We start from the raw sequence: 21,583 nt of genomic DNA on the forward strand, positions 1-21,583 counted from the left end.
AGGTAAGCAATCTTGATTATTCTTTAGCTGTTACTACAAACACTTGTAGCTCGATTTGTCCTTCACAAAGCTAAACAAAACTAATTACTCTCTGATTCCATATAAACTATACTCTGCACCTGACATTCTTCTCTTGTAGCATTCTACATTTCAAAAAGGTCACAGGTGGATAACTTCAGAGACACCAGACCCGGTTGCTGTAGCCATTTTGAAATTTTACCAAAAAAAAAGCAAAACATTCATTAGGATATAAAACTTTTTCCCTGTCTCCCAGGGAGCAGGGCACAGCTCCTGAAGCACTAGCCTGCTGTGTTTCCCCTTTGCCTGGCAAAGAATAAGTCTACTTTTTTATTTTCTCCAAACTCTGTCTCCATATTTCTATTTGGCATCAGTTGGACAGGTGGGTCAAGATTTTGGCAACAACATGAAGGTTTTTTTTTCTCTGAAGGACATGAAAGAAAACAATAAAGAGAAAAATGCCACATCCTTGAATGAAAAGATAGGAAAGTGCAGATACCAATTCTCCACCACGTAACCTACAAGCGGAATGTACTTCCAAAGGTGATTCCATGGTCCTTCTTGGAATAAGTTTACTCATTCATTCAGTGAATATTTAGAAAGCTCTCACCATGTGCCAGGCACGCTTTGGAGCAGGATAAAGTGGTGAGAAAACGAAGTCCCTGCACCTAATGGGATTCATTCTAGTGAAAAAGGCAGAAAATAAGTGAAAAAATAAATCTTAAAATATAATCTTGGGACTTCCATGGTGGTCCAGTGGCTAAGACTCCGTGTTCCCAAGGCAGGGGGCCTGGGTTCAGTCCCTGGGAAGGGAACTAGATCCTGCATGCCACAGATAACTGTAATGTTAAGTAATGGTAGGTCCACAATTCCTTCTGTTCACAGGAAACATCTCACTGGTTAAGTTTAGGTTCATGTTGGTCAGAGAGTGACTCTCTCTAGATTCCCTTCTTTCCATCCAAAGAGCTCACGGTTTGAACTAAAGGTAGGTTGAATCCCTGCTGAGCTCACTTGGAGTGGAAAAAGGATCCCCAGTAGAAGGCAGCTCATGATGAATCTTGTCCTGCCCCACTCTCTGATCCTTTGCTCTATTAAATATTATACATGCCCGGTCTCTCATTCAAATGGCCATTCTCTGCTGCACTTTTAGTGGTCACTCTGCCTTCTCTCTCTCCTTTCCCCACCCACAGGGCCAATCTAAGCTAGAAGCCTGAAGCTGAAAAACCAGACCTGCAAGAATGACTCAGAGAAGAAAAATTTTGGCTCTTAGTTCATCAGATTCTTAGAAATTATGTTTCAGCCTTGTTAATGCAAGCAAGCAACTCTGGGCAAAATCAGTCATTACTTTCTCAGGGCTCCCAGAGTCCCCTGCAACTTCAAACTACACTTTATGCATTATATTACTATGTATGTATAATTATGCATGTGTGTATTATGAAACACCATGTCTCACTCATCTTTGTACACCTAGTGCCCGGGACAGTGGCGACCATGGCATTCCCTACTGTTAAAATGTAAGCAGTCAGAAGTATGAGGAAATCTAAGTACCTGATATACTGGGAGTGTGCAAATTGCTCAATCATGTCCAGCCCATGCACTATAGCCTGCCAGGCTCCTCTATCCATGGGCTTCTCCTGACAAATACTGGAGTGGGTTGCCATGCCCTTCTCCAGGGAATCTTCCCAACCCAGAGATGGAACCCAGGTCTCCTGCACTGCAAGTGGATTCTTTACCAGCTGAGCTACGAGGGAAGCCCCTACCTGATATATTAACCAAATGGAATACAAGTACTCTGAATAAGACATGGTTCCTGCCCTTAATATGTATTTAATTGAGAAAAGTTACACACTATATCAATGTAACAAAAATATAAAAGGGTATATAATAAATGTCATAAGATAAATTTAAGTCACAGTTGACATTTGATAGATGCTTATTGCATTTCACATATTATGCTGGTTTTCCATGTGCATTAACACATTTAGTCTCACAACAAATCCATAACCTTATTCCCATTTTTAAAGTTAAGGCAGTTTAGCTACATGAGGTTAAATAACTTGCTTAAAGGCACAGAGATTGAAAACAGATCTGAGATTTGAATTTAGATAACCTGACTCCAGAGTAACTGTGCCAAACTCCTCCCAATATTTCCTCCTGGAAAAGATTCAGAAAGAAGAACATGTACTTTCAGTTGAGGGGATCATGAAAGAAGGGAATATAGGAACTGAAGAAGAGGGGTGAGGTTTCCAGGTAGAAGAAAGGGCAGGAGAGCAGAGATATGGAGGCGGAAAGTTAGCACTTAGAGAGTTTATTACAGGGCTTCCCTGGTGGCTCAGTGGGGAAGAATCTACTAGCCAATGCAGGAGACACTGGTAGGATCCCTGATCCGGGAAGATCCCACTTGCCACAGAGCAACTGAGCCCGTGCACCAGAACTACTGAGCCTGTGCTCTGAAGCCCAGAAACTCTAGAGCCCACACTCCACAACAAGAGAAGCCTCTGCAATGAGAGGCCCGTGCCCTGCAAGGAAGAGTAGCCCCTGCTCGCCGCAACTAGAGAAAAGCCTGTGCAGCAGCAAATACCCAGCACAACCAGAAATAAATTTTCAAAAAAGAGTTCATTAAGATTAGCGTTCCAATTACTTCACTGATAGTGGTGGCCCCTTAAATGCAAATCTCTCCATACATTCTCCAAAATATACTTCCGATCAACTGGAAAAGCAAACAGAACAACGTAAAACCAATACTGTCATCACCACTGGAAGAAAAGAGAAAACTGCAAACTTTAAATCACCTTTTATAAAAAAACGAATAGCAAATCCCAGCAAAGCTATCTCTCAATTGCCCACACAACATTCTAGAGAGTGAGGGGGTTCTAGAAGAGCCCTGTGAAAGAGAAGAAGGAAGCAAAGGGCCCAGTCATGAGTCAGAGTCACTCCCAGAAAGAGGAATTTCACCTTAAGGGTGAAAATATTGAAAAGGAGACCTGGCATATCAGAGTACTAACTACAAGCAAAAGAAGAAAAATCTATGAGACTTCAGGTCAAACCAGTCAATCCTAAGGGAAATCAACCCTGAGTATTCACTGGAAGGACTGATGCTGAAGCTAAAGCTCCAATAATTTGGCCACCTGATACAAAGAGCCAACTCATTGGAAAAGACCCTGATGATGGGAAAGATTGAGGGCAGGAGGAGAAGGGAGCAACAGAGGATGGGATGGTTGGATGGCATCAGTGACTCAGTGGAGATGAATTTGAGCAAACTCTGGGAGATGGTAAAGGACAGGGAAACTTAGTGTGCTGAGTTCATGGGGTTGCAAGGAGTCAGACACAACTTGGCAACTGAACGAGAAAGGTATTGCTTCTGGGAAAACAGAGGATAGAAAGGAAGGAATAGGTATCCTTTGGAAACTATGCGGTGACAGGAAAAAATAGTGCAGGGAGAAGGTACGATCCGATTAAGTCAAAGTGAAAGTCGCTCAGGCAGGCCCGACTCTTTGCAACCCCATGGACCATACAGTCCATGGAATTCTCCAGGCCAGTACACTAGAGTGGTTAGCCGTTCCTTTCTCCAGGAGATCTTCCCAACCCAGGGATTAAACCCAGGTCTCCCACATTGCAGGCGGATTATTTACCAGCTGAGCCACAAGGGAAGCCCCATAAGTCAAAAGAGAACCCAAAATAGAAGAATACAGATAAACTACAACCACCTTTATAAAGCAAAAGGAAGCATAAGAAAGGATACAGGAAATATGAGAGCAGAAATGAATGATGTAGAGCAAGAGTCAGGAAATGTTTCTGTAGAGGGTCCAATAGTAAATATTTTAGGTTTTCTGGACCAGACGCTTCTGTTACAACTACTCAATCTTGGCTTTGTAGCACAAAAGCAACCAGACGATATGTAAATAAATGACTTGACTGTGTTCCAATAAAACTTTATTATGAAATCAGATGACAGGCCAGATTTGGCCCACAGTCCGTACTTTGCTAATCCCTGATGTGGAGTAGATCTAATTGTAGAAACAAATAGTAGATCTAATTAATAAAAAAAAAAAATCTTGACTTTTTTAAAATACTTATCAAAATAGACAAACTGCTAACTAATCAGCTAGAAAATAAAAAGGAAAAAATCAAGTAAAAGGAGAAATAATCTTTGAAATAAAAGAAAATTCAAAAAGTTACTTTTGCAGACCACCAGGCAAATAAATTTTGAAAACAGATAAAATGGGTAATTCCTAACACAGTTTACCAAAATGGCCTCCATTAGACATTAAAAGCTGAAACATACAATGTCCATAAAAAAAAAAAAAATTGAGATCATCAAGGAACTAACACAGAAAATCCCTAGGCCTAGACTGTTACCCAAAGGAATTCTACCTAACCGTCCAAGAACAGGTAGTCCAAATGCTTCATAAATTGTGATGATGAAGGAAATTTTCCAAATTCTTTTTATGAAACAAGGAAAATACTAATGTCTAAACCTGATAAGGATAGTCCAGAAGAAAGAAAACTATAAATTCACATCACATGAATATTGGTGCAAAAATACTCAAAGAAAAGTAAGAAACAGAATCTAATGCCATATAAAAAAATAATGTACTAATGACCAAGTGGGATTTATTTCAGGAAAAGGGGCGAGAAAGAGAGAACAAGAGAGAGAAATGTGAAATTATATCTAATTAAAAAGTCACAAGGAAATGAAAAGAAAAAAGAACACCAAGTAGTGAGGTTTCCTTTGTACTGTATTAATGGATAGGGTAAACTAAGAAGTAAGTGGTCTTTTGTCTGATTTCAGCCAAGGAGAGAGCCTTGGAGCCTCTTTGTCTGTACACACGATTAGAATATGGTGGCCCTGAAACAGAAGAATGAGATGAACCCATTGCATTTAGAGCCATTTAAAGTCCATTTAATGATAAGCTCCAATTCCAAAGAACTTATTCATCTTTATTTATCCTCTGAGTATGGTTCTACCTAGCTGGATCTACAATGTCATTATCTTATAAAGAACAACCATTTTCTCTCTCCATTTTTGGCATATTACAGATGACTGGCTATTCCATGCAAAATATATGCTGATTTTTGGCTTGGCCAATGGCAAGTATGAGTTCCTCAAGCTGATGGCTTATAAGGAAGCAGGCTGACTTCAGACATACCTTTTCCACCCAGAAATGTTATTACAATATTTATCATTTTGTGGAAAAATATCAGAAACCAGGTTAAATTATTTGAGGTCTTTACTATCTTTTGTTTGGACTTCAATTCTGTGAACAGCAATCAGTTACAGGGGAAGTTTTATAAGGTCCCAAGAGATCCCAAATTATGCATGCTGTTAGAAAACCTGCTATCGTAAGCCACTTCATCAGTCAGGCATTCTACCAGGGAATAGAGGAATAGTGGCCTGTTCCTCTTTTTTAGATACTTTTTAAAATTTACCAGCACTATTTTAGAAGTAACTAAATGCAAGCAACCCTCTTCTAAACAGAACAGAAAAACCAGCATTCTCTTAGTCATAAATGATTCCGTTTTAAACCTCTAATTAGAAGCAGCCTAAATAGACAGTTGGTTTTTCAAGGTAAATATTGTCAAGAAAAAAAATGGCTACAAATCAACTATCTGGAAAGCACAGTTACTATTTTTATTGCCCTTCTGTAACTCTATAAATAGGGTATCATTTTAGTTGTCCTTGATGTACATTTCAGTTTGTCCTAGAAGGATATAACCATTGTTCAAAGTTGAGAGTTCATTATTTTGCTGAAATTTTTCTTAAGACAAATTTGGTATCTAGTTACAACTACCATGATATTTTCAGGCTAAAAGTATGTGATAACATTGTAAGGACAGGAATTGAGATTCAACCATGGAGGGCAGATCTGTACATTTCCCTTAGCTTAGCTCCCTGGACTCGGCTTAGCCCTATAATGGAGGCAGGTGGCCTTCTTTTCGGGCACAGATCCTTGTAATTCAACTGGCAACACAGATCAACTGTTTCCTAGGGATGGATGAGACAGAATCATCTGAACACATGGGCCCCATCATTTATCGAGCAGCAATATTTAGGAAATATTTCCTGAAAAACATGGACTCCAGTTCATTCCTCCAAATAATCTGAACTAACCTGATCATACCCCTGAATCAAGTCAGATCAGCAGAGCACAGGCATTTCTAAGGCACCTTTCCTTGCCCACTGCACAATGAATCGTGCTTTTCTAAAATACAATGCAAAGAGTTGACTCATTGGAAAGGACCCTGATGCTGGGAGGGATTGGGGGCAGGAGGAGAAGGGGACGACAGAGGATGAGATGGCTGATGGCATCACTGACTCGATGGACGTGAATCTGGGTGAACTCTGAGAGTTGGTGATGGACAGGGAGGCCTGGTGTGCAGCGATTCATGGGGTCGCAAAGAGTCAGACACGACTGAGCAACTGAACTGAACTGAACTGAACTGAAAATACAATGAGCCATGTTGAGGGGCAATATAAGAAACAGCATCATAAAATCATAAAATGCTGCTCAAACACTGAATTACTTATGAACCACCCCCCTGAATCAGAAATTTCTATATGTTGAAAATAACTTTACTTCTTTCCAAAAACACCATTTGTTGTAATCTTATAAGTCATGTAATGCCTTCCTTCCTGACTGGATGGGTTGAAAACTTAAACCTAAATGTGCGAGCCACTGATGAAAAAGTAAATAGATTATAAGGATATGAATTATTCTTAGCCTTATTCCGACATCTTTTTTAGGTCCTGAGTTTGTTTTACATTCTTCTTTAGGTTACCTACTTATTTTACACACCCATGTAGGTCACTTAGCTTTCCTGGTGGCTCAGATGGTAAAGAATCTGTGTGCAATGTGGGAGACCCAGGTGCGATCCCTGGGTTGGGAAGATCTGCTGGAGGAGGAAATGGCAACCCACTCCAGTATTCTTGCCAGGTTAATCCCACCATCAGAGGAGCCTGGCGGGCTACAGTCCATAGGGTCGCAAAGAGTCGGACACAACTGAGCAACTAACACTTTCCCTATGGTACAGGTTACTTAAAGTCCTAGAAAGAAAAGATGGACTATAAATAAAAACTTTTGTCTGAAAAAAAATCTATATTTAACATTAATAAAATAAATCACAAAGGAAAGATCAATTGATTGGACTGCATAGAAACCTAAAACCTTTATACATCAGACATCATAAACAAATTTAAAAAAATAAAACAGGATAAGTATTTGACACAAATAATTTGGCACCAATAATAAACTCTTACTCGATGAATAAGTTGTATATATCAATGAAAACACAGAATTGAACAGATAAATGTAATAACAATGGTAAAGAAATCAGTCAAGAAATTTGGATGTTGAAATACATGAATTTGGAGGAACTTAGAGTTACTTTCCTAACTTACACTCCTAGAACTAGAATGGATCTTTCCCAATCAACTCTCTAACGTTACAGAGGTCATGTGTGTTAAAGCTTGCTAGTTACCTGTCTCCTGATTTTTACAAAAGAAAGAACAATTATGGCCTCTCTCCACTCCCTACTCACTAATCCTCAAGGAATGAACAGTAATATGTAATCTGACAGGTAAGAAGAGGGCTACTATTCCTTCGGTCACATTTCCTAGTGGGTGGAGTTCATATGTCATAGGTCACTGCCCAAAGAAGCAGATCCTTGCTGTCTGGGACCTGCCTAGACTCAGGTACAAGGGACATGTGTAACTCGTTTCCGAGAAGTGAGTAACTGGTCTCTGCCCACTCCTTCTCCTCGGATCATCAGCCTGAGACTGGATGGGTAAGGCAGGCGGGTCCCTGTGCAGACCCAACTACCCAAACTTCCAGGGGGAAAGGCAGTAGGAAACCCCATTTTGCCACACATATCTAAGCCTCATTCTCCAGTATCACTCTTACTAGAAGTATGTTGGGGTAATTCCTGGGAACTTGCTCAGGCAAATAAAGTCGATACTTTACTTTTCATGTGTCAGGCTGCAGAAGTGGGGTAGGTAAGATTCACGCTCTTCTACCTGCAACATGTGAATACACTGAGGTTATATCAAGACAAGAGCCACGACCGGGGAGCAAAGCACCACCGGGAGAGATGGAGGCTCTTGGTCTCTATACTAGAATTGCAAGAATAGATCAAGCACTGAGACCTGCCTGGTGGTCCAGTGGATAAGACTCCGTGCTCCCAGTGCAGCAGGCCTGGGCTCCATCCCTGACCAGGGAGCTACAGCCCACGCACCACAACGAAGACTTGGTGTAGCCACGTTAAAAAATAATTAGATGGGGTATTGATAGATATTCAATTACCAGGAAAACTTCACATATCAGGCAAAATGTGTGAGTTTCTTAGGCATAAGCACTTTGAATTATTTTGTCCACCACTTTTTTGGGGGGAGGTCTTTCTCTTTATCGTGTCTTTTCTTCTAAGTAAAGGTTTTAATTTGCCCAGAAGTAGCTAAGTAGCTTGTGTGGTTAGAGCAGTGCTGTTCAAAACATGGACTGGAAGCATCAACAAGGCCTGGAAACTTACTAGAAATGAAATTTTGAGGTCTGTGCTCCAGGCCTGCTGAGTCAGAACCTCTAGGTTGGAGTTCAGGAACCTATGCTTTAATAAGCTCTCCAGGTAATTCTTGTGTTAGCTAAAGTTCGTGAAACACAAAAAGATCATTAGTGGCAGATTTTGATAGATTTTAGAGAGCATCTGGGAGAGCCAGACATTAGCGGACAACAGGAGATTAGCTGCCCCAAATTCTGTCTCTCTTTATCTTGTTCAGAATGAAGAGATCTGAGAAAAGACTGAACCCATGGTTTGTCTACAGGCTCAGGAGTCACCCCAACATCACAGGCTCTCAAATTGCTCTGGATTGTTTTACAGAGCCCCAGACTGAGAAGCTCAAACCAGTTAATCCTAAAGCATCAGTCCTTCCAATCCTACTTGTTGGAAGGACTGATGCTGAAGCTGAAGCTCCAATGTTTTGGCCACATGATGCAAAGAGCCAACTCACTGGAAAAGACCCTGAGCTGGGAAAGACTGAAGGCAGAAGAGTAGGGCAACAGAGGATGAGATGGTTGGATGGCATCACCAATTCAATGGACATGAACTTGGGCAAACTCTGGGAGACAGTAAGGGACAGGGAGGGCTCCAGACATGCAGCCTGGAGGACTGCATTGGACCCCTGCAGTCCAGGGGTCACAAGGAGTCAGACATGACTTAGCAACTGAACAACAACAACAGCCTGGGGATTCTAGAGCAGGGATTCTTCCTGGTTGAAAAGGGGATAAAATCCAGTGGGATTATTACAAACTCAAGTGCTGAGGAAAAGTCATAAATGGTATTGGCTAGAATCCTTTCTTTCTAAAGATGAGATTTGCTCAAGCTCTGAAAAAGGAATGAAATCAGTTTACAGAAGAGGTTTACATCTTGCAAATGGGACAATATTGGGAGAAAATGGAATAAAGTGAAGGAGGAGAAGAAAATTTGAAATCATATTCGGTTCAGTTCAGTCGCTCAGTTGCGTCCAGCTGTGACTGTGACCCCATGGACTGCATGCAGCACGCCCAGCTTCCCTGTCCATCACCAACTCCCGGAGCTTGCTCAAACTCATGTCACTGAGTCAGTGATGCCATCCAACCATCTCATCCTCTGTCGTCCCCTTCTCCTCCCGCCTTTAATCTTTCCCAGCATCAGGGTCTTTTCCAATGAATCAGTTCTTCCCATCAGGTGGCCAAAGTATTGGAGTTTCAGCTTCAGTATCAGTTCTTACAATGAATATTCAAGACATTTCCTTTAGGATGGACTGGTTGGATCTCCTTGCAGTCCAAGGGTCTTCTCCAACACCACAGTTCAAAAGCATCAATTCTTCGGCGCTCAGCTTTCTTTATCGTCCAACTCTCACAGGACTACTGGAAAAACCATAGCTTTGACTAAACGGACCTTTGTCGGCAAAGTAATGTCTCTGCTTTTCAATATGCTGTCTAGGTTGGTCATAGCTTTTCTTCCAAGGAGCAAGTGTCTTTTAATTTCATGGCTGCAGTCACCATCTGCAGTGATTTTGGAGCCCCCCAAAATAAAATCTGTCACTGTTTCCATTGTTCTCCCATCTATTTGCCTTGAAGTGATGGGACCAGATGCCATGATCTTCATTTTCTGAATGTTGAGTTTCGAGCCAACTTTTTCACTCTCCTCTTTCACTTTCATCAAGAGGCTCTTTAGCCTTTAGCCTCTTAGTTTAGTTCTTCTTCACTTTCTGTCGTAAGAGTGGTGTCATCTGCATATCTGAGGTGACTGATATTTCTCCCAGTAATCTTGATTCCAGCTTGTGCTTCATCCAACCCAGCATTTCATATGATGTACTCTGCATATAAGTTAAATAAGCAGGGTGACAATATACAGCCTTGATGTACTCCTTTCCTGATTTGGAACCAGTCTGTTGATCCATGTCCAGTTCTAACTGTTGCCTCTTGATCTGAATACAGATTTCTCAGCAGACAGGTAAGATGGTCTGGTATTCCCATCTCTTTCAGAATTGTCCACAGTTTCTTGTGATCCACACAGTCAAAGGCTTTGGCATAGTCAATAAAGCAGAAGTAGGTGTTTTTCTGGAACTCTCTTGCTTTTTCAATGATCCAGTGGGTGTTGGCAATTTGATACCTGGTTCCTCTCCCTTTTCTAAATCCAGCTTGAACATCTAGAAGTTCATGGTTCACGTACTGTTGAAGCCAGGCTTGGAGAATTTTGAGCATTACTTTACTAGCGTGTGAGATGAGTGCAATTGTGTGGTACTCTGAGCATTCTTTGGCATTGCCTTTCTTTGAGATGGAAATGAAAACTGACCTTTTCCAGTCCTGTGGCCACTGCTGAGTTTTCCAAATTTGCTGGCATATTGAGTGTAGCACTTTCACAGCATCATCTTTCAGGATTTGAAATAGCTCAACTGGAATTTCATCACCTCCACTAGCTTTGTTCATAGTGATGCTTCCTAAAGCCCACTTGACTTCACATTTCAGGATGTTTGGCTCTAGTCCAGTGATCACACCATCATGGTTATCTGGGTCATGAAGATCTTTTTTGTACAGTTCTTCTGTGTATTCTTGCCACCTCTTCTTAATATCTTCTGCTTCTGTTAGGTCCATACCATTTCTGTCCTTTATTGTGCCCATCTTTGCATGAAATGTTCCCTTGGTATCTCTAATTTTCTTGAAGAGATCTCTAGTCTTTCCCATTCTATTACTTTCCTCTATTTCTGTGCATTGATCACTGAGGAAGGCTTTCGTATCTCTCCTTGCTATTCTTTGGAACTCTGCACTCAGATGCCTATATCTTTCCTTTTCTCCTTTGCTTTTCACTTTTCTTCTTTTCTCAGCTATTTATAATACCTCCTCAGACAACCATTTTGCCTTTTTGAATTTCTTCTTCTTGGGGATGGTTTTGATTACTATCTCCTGTACAATGTTGTTATCCCAGATAGAAAACCACAATAAGGAAAAGGAGATATATCCAAATGTAACTGCTCTAAAGAGACTAGAAAAGGTAGAAATACTCACTAGGTCAGGGTAATGGCTGAAAATCATCAAAGAGAAGAATAAAGGGACTATTCTGGAGAAAAAACAAAATGATCCCCCAAAAGGTGGGATCAGAGTTAAGTATTATTCTATCAAGAAGGGTCCTCTGACAGTTTTAAATAGGTAACCCAGTGTAAGCACTAATAGAGAACTTTTCAGTAACTGGAGTTGTGGTACTATGTAGCTACAGAAAATGTGACATATTTAATAAGAGAAAGACTAGAAAGATCAGTGTAGGATTCTTCAGGCATCATTAAGTGAGTTTCCAGGTGACATTGTTCTTACAGCTGAAACACCAGGTATGGCACAGACTACAAGAAGTCTGCCCGGGAAATACACGGATTTAAAACTTGAAAAGAAGGAGCAGAAAGCAGAGATGTAAGGAGGATTCAGGGTGCCTGACCCTTGATCAGGCTCAGGCTGAGGTCACAGACTGAACTGAACAGAAATAAATACCTCCTAACAAGAGGGAAGGTGGGAAGAATTTATTTGAATACTGACTGAGGCAAGGCATCACTCTTGCTCTATGAAGACCTCACAGGTAGAATCCAAAGTTATATGTTAGGAGAACAAACATCGAAGTACGAAAACAAAAAGCAAATATAGAGAAGGTAAGTACTAATCTATAGCAAAAGGTATTAGCCAGGCCTGGGGAAGAAGAAGGAATAGAAACAGCTGGCATGGAGGGTTGAACGCTTAACACTCAGCTAGCCTGACGGAGCAGAAGGGAACACTTAGGAGGCCCTGGAACATTGGAGGATTATCCCTCCCAACGCAGTAAAGGAAAGGGTGGTAGGAAGGAGTGCTTCGGTTCCCATCAAAGAAACACGGGCAGTTCAAGTCTTAGAAATTCAGTTCTAAGGAAAGGTGGGGTTTGGGTGAAAAACCACTAACCTAGGAGACTTCCTGACCACATCAGACCAATGAAAGCACAAGTTCCAGAAACTCAACAGCAGCCCAAGGATCAGAGGAGGGTAATTTTCCAGGAAAGACAAAGGAAACTTCTTAACCAGGAAGCAGGACTCAGAAGCAAGTCATTCAATAATAGGAAGTCATTTGGATTAGAACAATTATTGGGAGCTTTCTGGGTACAGAGAAATTCAGAGAAAAGAGCAGGAAGTTGGGACTGTGTTGCAAGACATTACATTTCTTTCTTTCTTTCTTTTTTAACGACTATGAGTTTATTGCAGTACTTTTCTCCCCATTTGGCATGTACCCTCCTTTCTGTATATAGAAGTATAGTTAATTTACAATTTTGTGTTAGTATCAAGTGTACAGCAAGGTGATTCAAATATACAATTTATATATATATATATATATGTATATATATACATATCAGTTCAGTTCAGTCCCTCAGTCGTGTCCGACTCTGCGTACACACACACACATATATATACTTTTCAGATTCTTTTCCATTAAACGTTATTACAAGATATTGAATACAGTTCTCTGTGCTATACAGTAGGTCCTCGTTGTTTCCCTACCTTATATATGTTGTTGCTGCTGCTGTTGAGTGGCTAAGTTGGGTCTGACTTTAGCGACCCTATGGACTGTAGCCTGCCAGGTTCCTCTGTCCATGAGATACTGCAGGGCCATTTCCTTCTCCAGGGGATCTTCCCAACCCAGAGACTGAATCCCAGTCTCCTGCATCTCCTGATTGGCAGGAAGATTCTTTACCTAGAATCAGGTAAAGATTCTAGATTTATCTGAGCCAACAGGGAAGCCCTACCTTATATATAGCAGCGTGTATATGTTAATCCCAAGTTCTTCATTTATCTGTGCCCCTTGCCCCCACTGGAGCTTCCCAGATGGCTCAGTGGTAAAGAATCCACCTGCCAATGCAGGAGACATGGGTTCAATCCCTGGGTCAGGAAGATCCCCTGGGGAAGGAAATGGCAACCCTCTCCAGTATCCAATGGACAGAGAAGCCTGGCAGGCTACGGTCACTGAGGTTTCAAAAGACTCATTATGGTTGCAAAAGAGTCAGGCACGACTTAGCAACTAAACACCACCGCCTGCTGCCTGCCATCCCTCTCTGGCAACCATTAGTTTGTTTTCCACGTCAGAGAGTCCATTTCTGTTTAAGACAATGCGTTTCACTTGAAGAGTTTCCTACTATAGATATGGATGCCCTGCTTACAGAGAAAGGAGGCTCTTTCACTACACAGATCAAGGTCTTTAGCAACGGTAGAGGGTGGGAGAAACAGGGCCTGAAGGAGAAATGAAAATACAAGGTTCTAAATACATGGGATAGATAACAAGAAAGACCTGGAGCCCCCATGGGCAAAGTTCCAAAATGTTCAGAGAGAGCAGATTTCCTCCTCCTATATAACAGATGAGCAGCCTAAGGTCAGACGGAATCCAAGGAACTTTATGAAAAGAGATTTCCCAAATTAAGTTGAAACTCATGGGGGGTGGACTTCTGATTGCTTAGTGACCCATAGAGGCTGACACATCCCACGGTCGATTATACTCACTGTGGATAATCTGGGGTCCACCTTGCAAAGGAGGAGATAACAATAGTCTCACTTTCTCAACTTGGCAACAAGACCCCCTCATTAAACTCAAGCTAGAGACTGCATCTCCTGCCACTTTCTCCAACCCACTCTGCTCCAGCCATGCTGGCTTCCCTGATGTTCCCAGAACATGCCAAGGACATGCCTGTCACACGGTGTTCCCCTCACTTCCTTCAAACCTGTACTTAAACGTCTCTTTACAATAGAGGCCCTCCCTGACCATCAACTGCCACTCCCTTTGCCAAATTTTATTCATCTTACCACTTAGCCCCACCTAACATATGATATATTTCCTTACTTGTTTATCTGTCTCCTCTCCAACCTCCTGACTCCAACCCCATGACAGCTGAGACTGTTTTATTGCTGCTGCATTGTCAGCGACCAGAACCTGCCTGACACACCATAGATAAGAAATGAACATCTATTCAATGAATGCGTTTACACACCCATGGCGCTTGAAGCCTCTGCTCACAGTCCACGGCTGACAAAAGCAAGGTGGGTCTGGACGAACACGCGCTGCTTCTGGGAACTAAATTTTTCTTTTTTTCGAGCACTAATATTTAGTTAAAAGCAGGAGATGCACCGATTAAAAATGAGGGCCCTGGAGCCAGGCTGGGTTCAAATCCCACTTGGACCACTCACGAGTTTTGTGATCTTGGGCTTGCAGCTTAACTTTCTCTGTGCCTCATGGTCCTTATCTGTAAAAGGGGAATAATAGCAATGCCTTCCTCAGAAGGTTGGGTGGGCTCGGGTTGACTCAAGGAAAGCACTTTGAACAACGGCTGCGCATCTTCAGTGCTCAGAAAGCAAAGTTAGAGCTGATGCTGTGTATAAAATAGACAACTGATGAGAACCGACTGCGCAGCTCAGGGGACTCTGCTCAGCGCTCTGTGGTGACCCAAATGCGAAGGAAATCCAAGAAACAGGGGATCTCTGTACACGTATAGCTGATTCACTTCACTATACAGTAAAAACTAACACAGCATTGTAAAGCAACTACATTCAAATAAAAATTAATTTAAACAAATGAGTAAATAAAGCTAGCACTGTCATCATCACTACTACATCATTACATCATTATTATGTAATATAATAGTGTATATAATATTATATTACATTATATAATATAATATGCAATGTAATTACGTTATGTAATATAATAATGTATATAATATTATATTATGTAATATAATATGTAACGTAATTATGTTATGTAATATAATAATGTATATAATATTATTATATTACATTATGTAATATAATATGTAACATAATTACATTATGTAATATAATAATGTATATAATATTATATTACATTATGTATATAATATTATTATATTACATTATGTAATATAATATGTAACATAATTACATTATATAATATAATAATGTATATAATATTATTATATTATGTAATATAATATGTAACATAATTACATTATGTAATATAATAATGTATATAATATTATTATATTACATAAAATATTATGTAATATAATAATAATATAATAACATATTGCATCATCATGTAATATAATGTACATATTATGTACATTATTATGTACTAGGAACTCTGTTAAACATTTTGCTTGAATTATGTCACATAACGAATCACGCAGAAGGTAACTGAGGCCCAGGAGCAAGACAAACATATCTAATCCACCGGGTTTTTCTCACTGACATTCACACAACATAAAATTAACCACTTTAATGTATACAATTCGATGATACTTAGTACACTCACAGTGTTGTACAGCTGTCACCTAATTTTGCTTTTCAAAGTTCTGTAACTCTGGGCCTCACGTTGAGACATTGAAAGATGAAACTTGGGATAATTCAAGATTACTTCAACTTTGGAGGTACCTTAGTAATATAGGCTTTCCAGGTGGCTCAGTGATAAAGAATCCGCCTGCCAAGGCAGGAGATCAACAGACGCAGTTTCAGTCCCTGGGTTGGGAAGATCCCTTGGAGGAGGAAATGGCAACCCGCTCCAGTATTCTTGCCTGGAGAATCCCATGGACAGAGAAGCCTGGTAGAGTACTACTGTTAATGGGGTCGCAAAGAGTTGGGCCCAACTGAGTGACTGAGCAGCACCTCCACCAAGAAGTCACGTCTATTACAAAAAACAAGATTTCTAGGATGTAACAGCTAGAACACACTCTCCATCACAAACAGGCCACTCTGACAGAGACTTTGCAGAGAAAACACTGGGGAGGAAAAAACCTGGGACTCGAGTGCCTTTACATATTAATTTACAAGGAGAAGTAGGTGTTAATTTCAGACTTTCATTCCTCTGAGGATTGAACAGTTGGAGGAAATGTATATTCAAATTCTGGAAATGGATGTGGGGGCTAGATTTATGCTGTGAGGAGGAATTCATCTTGCAATGTGTGTTGATACCAAGCATAATCTGAGATGGAAAATAAAATAGTGAATTTTCATTCTCCTGTACTGCATGGCCCTCACTTGTGTCTATTATATTTCAGAGCCTTCCAAGTACAAAGACCAAAGTGTTCACTCTCGACCCGCAAAGATCAGTGGGTGAACAGGATAAAGGCCTCAGGAAGGTAGGAGCAAGACCTATCTTACTCTACTACTTTCCTTCAAAGGGGGCAGCGTCTCTGCCCGGCTGTCCATAGATTTGTCCCTTAAACCCTACTGATAAAAGAACAAAAGAAATTAATTGTAGAAGGACTTCCCTGGCAGTCCAGTGGTTAAGACTCAGCACTTCCAATGCAGTGGGTGCGAGTTTGAATCCCAGGGACAGAGGGGCCTAGTGGGCTGCTGTCTATGGGGTCGCACAGAGTCGGACACGACTGAAGCGACTTAGCAGCAGCAGCAACAGCAGCAGGGAACTAAAGATGCTGAATGCCCTGCTGCTGCTGCTCCTGCTACAGCACGTCAAAAAAAAAATCAATTAATTGTAGCGACATCAGCATTTCTTGCCACTAGGGGGAGCTGTGGAGTTGACACAGCCGCTTCTATTGGGAAAGGAAATCAACCCTGCGTATTCATTGGAAGGACAGATGCTGAAACTGAAGCTCCAATACTTTGGCCACCTGATGTGAAGAGTCGACTCATTGGAAAAGATTCTGATTCTGGGAAAGACTGAAGGCAGGAGGAGAAGGGGGCAACAGAGGATGAGATGGTTGGATGGCATCACTGACTCAATGGACACAAGTTTGAGCAAGCTCCAGGAGAGAGTGAAGGACAGGGCAGCCTGCTGTGCTGCAGTCTATGGGGTCGCAAAGAGTGACACAACTGAGCGGCTAAACAGCAACAACACAAGCCACAGGGGAAGGCGCCTAATCTGCTTTAGGCCACTGTTCTCTGTGTTGCGTTAATGTGCTTGTATGAGACCCAGTCAGGTGGCCTCCTTGTCCCTCCAATGCCCAACACAGTGGAGCTCACACTTCCAAACTCCTGGAAGCTGGTTCTAGTTGCCCAAATGTCTACCTTTAGGTTTCAGCTGTCTTAAATTTGAGGCGAAAGATAGAAAACCTTACACAATGCTCGATCCATTACTCCTAGAGATTCCTGAGTAAATCATTCAGTTCCTGGTCTGTATCCTCTCTGAGCCTGCACCCCTGTGGGGGAGGGAAGATTCAGAGACCTTGTACCCCAGACAAAACTGGCAGTTTGTTAGACCGAGAACCCAGGTCTCTTGCCTCCAAGACTAGCATTCTTTATGCTCCCCCATGTTGTGTAGTTCAATACACATTTAACTTGTTGTCTTAAGACCCCAAACAGAAAGACACCCCACCTACCTGCTGGTGCGGTGGTTACTGTTGTTTGCACTGATGGCCGCTCCGGAGATCCCAGGAGGGTGACATTCACCGAGTAGTCAGTTGCTGGATACAGATCTAAACACACCACTGCCGTCTGTTCCCTCGTAGTAAAGTTAAACGATGTTGCGTGATAAAAAGTATTCAGGTACCACCTTCGACCTAGAACTTTAAACTGTCATGAGATTAAAAGAAAGGGATCCATTAAATTTTTTTGGCTTGCAGATACCTATACTACAAGCAAAATGGAAAGAAAGCAAGGAGCTTCCTTCTACTTATCCTCACCCACAGAGAATTATTTTTAATACAATAGCAAGCTAAACTGGGTGACAGCTTTACAAAGTTACCCTACCTAGCCTATGCAACCTCCCCCTCAACCAGCTATAAGACTAAGCTTAAAATGCATAACTACATCTCAGATGAACCAAATGTCAAGCTGCTGCTACTGCTGCTGCTAAGTCGCTTCAGTCGTGTCTGACTCTGTGCGACCCCATAGACGGCAGCCTACCAGGCTTCCCGTCCCTGGGATTCTCCAGGCAAGAACACTGGAGTGGGTTGCCATTTCCTTCTCCAATGCATGAAAGTGCAAAGTGAAAGTGAAATCGCTCAGTCGTGTCCGACTCTAGCGACCCCATGAACTGCAGCCTACCAGGCTCCTCCGTCCATGGGATTTTCCAGGCAAAAGTACTGGAGTGGGGCCACCACCAACTCAAGATGTACATATAATATAGGGGCTTATAAAGGAAAAAAAAATGTAAAAGTCCCAGATCATATGATCATCTGGTGCTTTAGCTGGACGTACATATTTTTAGAGTTTCCTTTGATGCTGGTGTCACTGACTCTTCCATCCTCTACCCTTCTTCATCACAGCCATTCTTCACCTGGCTCATTGAGAGATTCCTCTCTCCCCGACAGAGGCAAGCATTCCTAGCATTCTCTTGGGTAACATGAAAGTCCTTATATAGATAAGCCATCAAAACTTGGTCTCAGAGTGCCTTGAGTTCACTGCTGTGAAGTTCCTCCACTCCACCTGAGCTACCCATATCCACAGCCTAGACTGTGTCCTCCTCTGAGCTGCTCCACCAGGATCTCCTAATCCCCTATTCTTCTGGACCACTTGCTCCCACTCTGATTGCTCTCACGAAATCCCCTAAGACTTCCTCACTCAAAACTGTCTACTAATATTCTAACACCCCCACTCTCAGCTTCCCTACCTATCTCAAAAAAAACCAAACCATTGTTATATCACTTCTACTGCTCTCCTTGCCTGATACCCTCAATGCCCTTACGCTTTTCTTCTCAATATCACCAACTCTTGACAATTGAAAGCACTCAGTCCAGCCAGACGTTTGACCTCACCCACGTCTACATTTAGACTGCTGCCATCTGCTGGAGAAAAACCTCACAACTATGGAGGCTGCATTTAGTCTGTCTCATTCTAAACTACCTGTATTTCAGTCTATAAACAAAAATTACTTCCTAGTTAACAAACTTGAAATCACACGGTTTGAATAATTTTATAGTCCTTTTACTTAACAACATATTATAAAATTTTCTCTATCATTAAATAATCCTACAAATGGATAGAGTGCCTGTTACTTGCCAGCCAGAGTATACAGTGTTGGGTATACAGCAGTAAATAAGATACAGGTCCCAACCTCAAGGAACTCACAGGTAAGTATCCAGGCAAATAAAATACACAGGAATAAGTGTTACAACACATGAGGCTGGAGGAGTACCCAGGAGGGCCACCTGACCTTCCTCCTTAGGGATCGGGGAAGGCTTCCTCATCTTAATTGTGGACTGAAGGGGAAATTGGCATTACCCATGTGAGTTGCAGATGTGAAAAGTCAGGATAGGAAAAACAATTCAAAGAAGGGATGGCATTTGGGGGAAGAAGTCAGAGAAGGCCTCCCACCAGGGAGATGACCAAGCTGATCACTGCAGGACAAGCAGGAGTTAGCCAGGTACAATGAGGGAAAGAAGGGTTTTGCAGGTAGAGAGTCACATATGTGAAGACACAGTGCTAAAGGGAGCACAGGAAGCTGGTAGGGGGTGGGGTACAGGACCCAGAGCTTAGAGAATAGATTAGCCCTAACTAAGTCGACTCAGGAGTCTTGGGAGACGGAGACGGTCACGGAAGTCAAGACAATGGGTAAGACACCCAAATACAGGTACGTTAGGACAAGAGAACAGGGAAGGCACAGCCTTGGGGTAATCAAATTTAAGGCACAGACAGAAGAGAGATCTTGTAAAGGAGACTGAGAGGGCTCAGACCAGAAGAGATAAAGAGACTATTTCAGTGCGAATATTGGTCCACAGCAGCAAATGCTGTCCAGCAGGAAGCAGAAGCTATTTCGAGTCTGATAGTGTTTGATCCGATGAATGTATGATTATTTATTGGAACAAATCCCTATTAATGGACATTTAAGTTGTTTTCAATTTCCCCTAATATAAATAAAGCTTCAGAGGATAGTTTAACCTTTCTGTGTATGTCTGCATAATAAATTATAGTATATGTCTGAAAATTTACTGATAGACCCTAACAAGTAACCATTCTGGAAAGTCATGCCAATTTAAGTGCCCACAGCTGTGTGTAACAGGATTCACTCCAAGTTTATAGAAAGACTATGGTAACTCATGGTTTATATTTTTTTTGAGGCATAACACATGCTCATGTGTGTTTTGGCAGTAAGCATATTCTCTTTTGCAAACTCCCTTTGAATGTTCACTTCTTTCCAATGGATTCGTTAAGAGTGTTACACATGTTACTTAATCTTTGTCTGACATATTAAAAAAATAGCAATTTTTAAATTGAACTCTTTAATCATTTTAGTGTAGGCCATGAAGTAAGAATCATTTATCCTCTTAACCAAGGTGTTAACCAATTGTCTCCAAACCATTTATTTCTGTATTCATTTGAAAAACCATCTTTATTTTATATTAAATTACTTAGGTACCTGAATATATTTCTAGATCCAGTGTTCTTTCCAGTATAAAAATTTGAATATTTCACTCACCTGTTTATCCTTCAGTGCTTCCACACAGACATCAAAATAAGATTCAAGTTCAAAAGTACAGGAATCAAGGATGACCAGGCCACTACTCAGATTTTTGTCTCATTTCTTCCCATCTCCCATGTTTTCTCTGTTCCTCCAAAAAGCCACATTCTCGATTATCCAATAAGCTACTCTACGTGCCCACGGTGCCCTTCTTCCACCTCACGCAACATCTTTCATCTGGTGAATTCCACTTACTGTCTATGACTCGGCATCATTTCTGATTCTTGTTAAAAGAAAACTGTACCTGAACATCATCTCCTATTCCATTTATTTACTTTTTATCAAAACTCTTATGATACCAAATTATAGTTGTCTGTTTACATGTATGCTTATATTAATTCAGACCGAATTTCCAGGTCCTAACACATGATATTCTTCTGGCAAACGGTTGATGAATTAATTCTAATTTAATACTTAGTCTACACTCTGCCAGATGATTTGCTAGGCACTAAACTGTATGAATGTGAGAGCTGGACTTTAAAGAAAGCTGAGTGCCAAAGAATTGATGCTTTTGAACTGTGGTGTTGGAGAAGACCCTTGGACTGCAAAGAGATCCAACCAGTCCCATCCTAAAGGAAATCAGTCTTGAATATTCATTGGAAGGACTGATGCTGAGGCTGAAACTCCAATACTTTGGCCACCTGATG

The 21,583-nt window shown here is 41.4% G+C and overlaps 1 protein-coding gene across 1 annotated transcript in view; it reads right to left on the reverse strand.

Moving 5' to 3' along the window:
• The window catches only part of SUSD1 (sushi domain containing 1), a 137,212-nt gene that overhangs the window by 45,402 nt on the left and 70,227 nt on the right, over window positions 1-21,583 (reverse strand). The window contains exon 10 of the mRNA XM_027550509.1: window positions 17,857-18,049. Coding sequence (XP_027406310.1) covers window positions 17,857-18,049 — 193 coding nt within the window. The remainder of the gene's footprint in view (window positions 1-17,856; window positions 18,050-21,583) is intronic.

The sequence above is a fragment of the Bos indicus x Bos taurus genome, chromosome 8, assembly GCF_003369695.1.
Source record: "Bos indicus x Bos taurus breed Angus x Brahman F1 hybrid chromosome 8, Bos_hybrid_MaternalHap_v2.0, whole genome shotgun sequence".
Taxonomy (NCBI): domain Eukaryota; kingdom Metazoa; phylum Chordata; class Mammalia; order Artiodactyla; family Bovidae; genus Bos; species Bos indicus x Bos taurus.